At 49.4% G+C, this 4,722-nt stretch overlaps 1 protein-coding gene across 1 annotated transcript in view; it reads right to left on the bottom strand.

Moving 5' to 3' along the window:
* Positions 1 to 3,599, bottom strand: part of MTFMT (mitochondrial methionyl-tRNA formyltransferase) — a 9,658-nt gene extending 6,059 nt beyond the window's left edge. The window contains exons 1-3 of the mRNA XM_019533813.1: positions 3,440 to 3,599; positions 3,145 to 3,357; positions 784 to 906 (exon numbers count right to left, since the gene is read on the bottom strand). Coding sequence (XP_019389358.1) covers positions 784 to 906; positions 3,145 to 3,357; positions 3,440 to 3,597 — 494 coding nt within the window. The 5' untranslated portion in view covers positions 3,598 to 3,599. The remainder of the gene's footprint in view (positions 1 to 783; positions 907 to 3,144; positions 3,358 to 3,439) is intronic.
* Positions 3,600 to 4,722: the final 1,123 nt, after the last annotated feature.

Here is a 4,722-nt window from a genome sequence, read left to right as displayed (position 1 = left end):
TGAAATGGTGGTTCAAGGTAATTTGTGTGTTCACTCAAATACAAGATATATAACGAGTCAGCAGGTCAGATCAAATTGCTGAACTACTTTCAAGTATTTTAAATATTAAGGATATGGATATGTGCACATATCCATTTCTATTAGCTAAAGTTAACATTGCGTAGTCAATATTTATAAGTTAACTTAACATTGGTAAGGTGCAGCTGGAATACTGCACCCAGTTTTCGGTGCTGCACCTCAATAAGGATGTGGATAACCTTGAGAGGGTCCAGAGGGGGGCTCCTTGTATGGTAGGGGCCTACAGGTAAGGCCCTACGAGGAGAGATTGAAGGACCTGGATCTTTTCAGCCTCCGCAAGAGAAGGCTGAGGGGTGATCTTGTGCCCATCTACAAATTCTGCTGGGGTGGGGGAGCAACAAGGAATAGATGCTCTGTTCACCAGGACGCCCCTTGGGGTAACTAGAAAACAATGTACACAAACTGACAGAGATCAGATTTAGGTTGGATATCAGGAAGAACTTCTTTATGGTAAGGGTTACCAGAATCTGGAATGGGCTGCCAGGGGAGGCAGTACTCTCCCTTACCTTGGAGGTCTTTAAGAGAAATCAGGACAAGCACCTGGCCCCAGCATTCTTTCCTGCCTGGGGCAGAACATCGGACTCTATGATCTGCTGCAGTCCCTTCCAACCCTAAAAATCTATGAAATCTAAGATTTCTGAGATGCAACAGCATGAGAATGGATTGCTTTTTAAAAAAAAGAAAAAAAAAGAATATTTAGTGTACCTTTTGGGTCTAATCTGCATAATTGTCACTCCAGTTACTGTATCACCATGAAGCACTGTGTGGATTACTGGAGCAGGGCCACGCCACCGTGGGAGACAGCTGGGATGCACATTCAACACGCCACTGAATCAGAATATTTGTAATTAAAGCAGGACCAGTAATTCTTTAATATGCTTGAATATGTATTTATGATAACAGCTTTTTTTTTTTTTTTTAAAGAAAAAGAAGGCATGTTTCAGGATTTTAGTGCTTCTGAAGAGCTTTCTTTACAATGTCATATTTAAAATGTTAACCCTAATAAAGAAAGCTAAAAAAATACACTACAAGCAGTCCTCGACTTAGAGCATTTCGAGTTACGTTTCGCACTTGCAGTGTTTATAATTTGACACCCTGTTTCAATGCCACGCCACGCCAGAGAACAAGTTCACTGTGTTGCCCATCTCCCTGGAGAACATCTGTCCAAACTTCCTTGGATGCTTTCTTTAAGAAAGCAGATGAGACTCCAGAAAAACCTGCAGCCTGAAAACTCCAGCCAAGAACCCTTCAAAAAATCCAACCAAGAGCCCTTCAAAACATCTAGCAAAGTCACCTCAAAGAAGTCCTTCCAAATCAATACAATTGCTTTTTACACTATAAATACATTCATGTAGCTATATTACTCATCTATAATTGATTGAGTACAAGATTCTGGGGTATTTTTGGTGAAAATAGGGTATCGGGCCTTAGTTCAGGAACCAATCCCCCATTTATAACATTGTTTCTATGGGAAAATCGGTTCTGAGTTGCAACATTTCGACTTAAGCCACAGTTGTCAGGAATCAACTGTGTCCAAGGACTGCCTATACCGTCCTCCCTATAGTTACTTTATGCATTTGAAAGCTTTCGCAAACACTCTGTTTCAAAACATTTGCTGCCAACCGCGCGCCATGTAACCACCCTCTCAGGCAGGAACCTCCTGGCAGAACCAGTAAACGTTCCTCGAAAGCTGAAAGACTTGCCAGGGACCTGGTGACTGTCTATAAACTCATTGGGGGGACCAGAAGGGTTTGGGAGAGACACTGTTTCCCCTGGCGCCCCCCGGCATAACAAGGAATAATGGACAGAAGTTATTGGAGAGGAGGTTTAGATTAGACATCCTCAAGAACTACTTCACAGTTAGGGCAGCCAGGAGCTGGAACCAACTTCCAAGGGAAGTGGTGCTGGCTTCTACCCTGGGTGTCTTTAAGAAGAGGCTTGATGCCTACCTGGCTGGACTCATTTGAGTCCAGTTTTTCTCCCGCCCAGGTGGGGGGTCAGATCTACAAGGTCCCTTCTGACCCGACTTCTATGATTCTATGACTCGCCAGTAGGCAGCGATCCGATCCGGCTGCTTTGGATGGTAGCTATCCAACCCAGAGCTCCGAACCGGGTTTCTGCCTCGATCGGCAGAAGCAGCTCTGAAGTTTCAGAGCCACCTCGGAGATCCAGCCATAGGATATCATGGGGGAAATCAATGAAATAGCTGTAACTTTGTTGTTTTTTGTCCGATTTGAATGAAACTTGCAGGGATGGCAGCCTCTGCTGACAGCATGAAACCTGCCAAGTTTCAAGAAGATCAATGCAGGTGTTTGGGGGGAACTGCACCCCAAATTATTGAAAGCAAAACTCCTGTCATGTTTATGTGTCACAACACAGGGGGGTCAAAACTGCAGCGGTCGTAGTTCTTACTGAGGCCACAAAGTCTGCCAAGTTTCAAGGAGATCGGTGCAGGGGTTTGGGAGGGAACTGCACCTCAAGCTGCAGAAAAGCAAAACTAGTGCCATGGGTGACCCTGCGTGTGTTAAAGTGCAGCAGGGTGACAGCTGCAGGGATGGTGGCACCTGCTGAGGCCACGACGCCTGCCAGCTGTGGAGGCGATCGGTGCAGGGGGGTTCTGGGGCCCTGCACCCCTAGCTGCTGATGGACAAAAGTCATGCCATCAATTAGCACCTTCCTTTCAAAACCATGGCAAAAAAATTGATGCGCCGTTTTAAATTTCCCAATAATAATTTGGCATGCGGTGCTTTGCTCAGCACTGGGTTCAGCCCCCCTAGCTTTGGCCTACATCATCTCTAGCCCAGGTGCATACTCAAGCAGCGCACCCCGGTATAATAAGTGGCAACCCTGCCCAGGCCAGATCTGACATCTGTCATAGCACGGCTTTACATACGTATGCAGCCCTTCTTCCAACCTACGGCACGCATTCGTCTGTAAAGATAAAATCCCCCAGGAAACTGAGCACTGGGGGACTTGTTACAAGTTTTAAGAAGTTAGGGGGTACTCGCTACTTAAAAGCTTCGGAAACGCTGGCCTATGCGACCCAAGCAGGATCCTCCGACTTACTACGGGAACTGCTGAATGAGGTCCTCGCTGAGGAGGTGCCCGAACGACGCCACCACCCCGACGTCGAAGCAGCCCCGGGGGCCTGTGTGCGGCCAGTGGTGGAGCGGCAGCTGGCACTGCGCGGCGCAGGTTTCCACGGGAAGGCTCCTCGTTGAGGACGACGGCAGAGTCACGACCTCCAGGCTGCTCACCAGAGCGTCCTGGCGGGGCTCCCTGGGCCGGGCAGGGAACAGCGGTGAGCGCAGGTGACACAAGCCCCCTGCCTCCCCCGTGACCCCGCCTCCCAACCCCGCACCTGGCGGCGTCCAGCGCCCTCAGCGACTCGACGGCGAAGTTGTCGGTGCCGAAGAAGAGCACCCGCCAGGGGGGCCCGGGCCCGGGCCCGGCCCAGCACAGGCCCCGGGAGCCGCCCTCAGACGCCCCGCGCCAGGCCCGCAGCACCCAGCGCCTCATGCCGCTCCGCCGCTCCCGACGTCGCACAGCGTGACGCAGTACGCAGCGACGGCGGGGACGCGCGACAGTGACGTCGTGTCGCCGCCGCTCCCCTCAGCGGAGGGGGCGGGGCTGCTTCTGACGCATGCGCAGTGGGGGGAGGGAAAGCCACGTGGAGGGAGCGTCGTGCTGACCCCTGTGTAGAGCGGCTGGTTGCAGGGCGAGGGGGGAGCTTTGTCCCCTGCTCCATGCAGTTCATCTAGATTCATGGATAGTCGTACATTCATGGATATTAAGGTCAGAAGGGCCTGACCTCCAGCTCTGTTCCTCCCCTGCTCAGCCTCAGCCAACGTAGCCCTGTGTCCGGAAGAGCTTGGATCGCTACTGTGTGGCCTTTACATCAGGGATGAACAAACCTGCTCGCCTACATGACTGCTTGTCCGTGCACTCGGGGTGGAGCAGCAAAACGTGCGTGTGCATGCATGCATGTGCAAGCACATAGGGACCCGGTGATGTACTGGGTCCCTTCCAGCCCCTCACAACCTATGAATGATACCTATCCGCTTTATTGTGTCCTTCGACTAGCATGTGTTTAGGGATGGAACTGGGAAATAAAGAGTTCTCTAGACTAGGAAGCTGGCACAGACACTAGCAGAACTATCACTCTCAAAAGAAAAGAGTTTTTTAAAGTCCTATAGCTAGATAATACTCCTATTTCCACTCTCTGGATACTGAAATAATGTGAGGAGACCTAATATTTTACATCTTATGAATTTTATAGATGCTTCTCTGAGTTGTTATACAAGCAGTCCTCAGACTTACACCACAATTGGTTCATGAAAACCACGTCTTAAGTCAAAATGTTGTAACTTGGAACCAATTTTCCCATCGGAAACAATGTTATAAATGGGAGATTGGTTCCTGAACTAAGGGCAGATACCCTGTTTTCACCAGAAATAACCCAGAATTTTATACTTAGTCAATCATAGATGAGTGATATAGCTACGTGAACGTATTTATATTGTAATTAGCCAATCACATCGATTTGGAAGGACTTCTTTGAGGTGACTTTGCTGGACTTTTTGAAGGGCTCTTGGCTGAAGTCTCCCCAGGAGTCTTGGCTGCAGGTTTTTCTGGAGCCTTGGC

This window comes from Crocodylus porosus, unplaced genomic scaffold (assembly GCF_001723895.1).
Source record: "Crocodylus porosus isolate Cpor-Errol unplaced genomic scaffold, CroPor_comp1, whole genome shotgun sequence".
In the NCBI taxonomy this organism is placed as follows: Eukaryota; Metazoa; Chordata; order Crocodylia; family Crocodylidae; genus Crocodylus; species Crocodylus porosus.
This window is presented reverse-complemented; position numbering and strand designations above follow the sequence as displayed.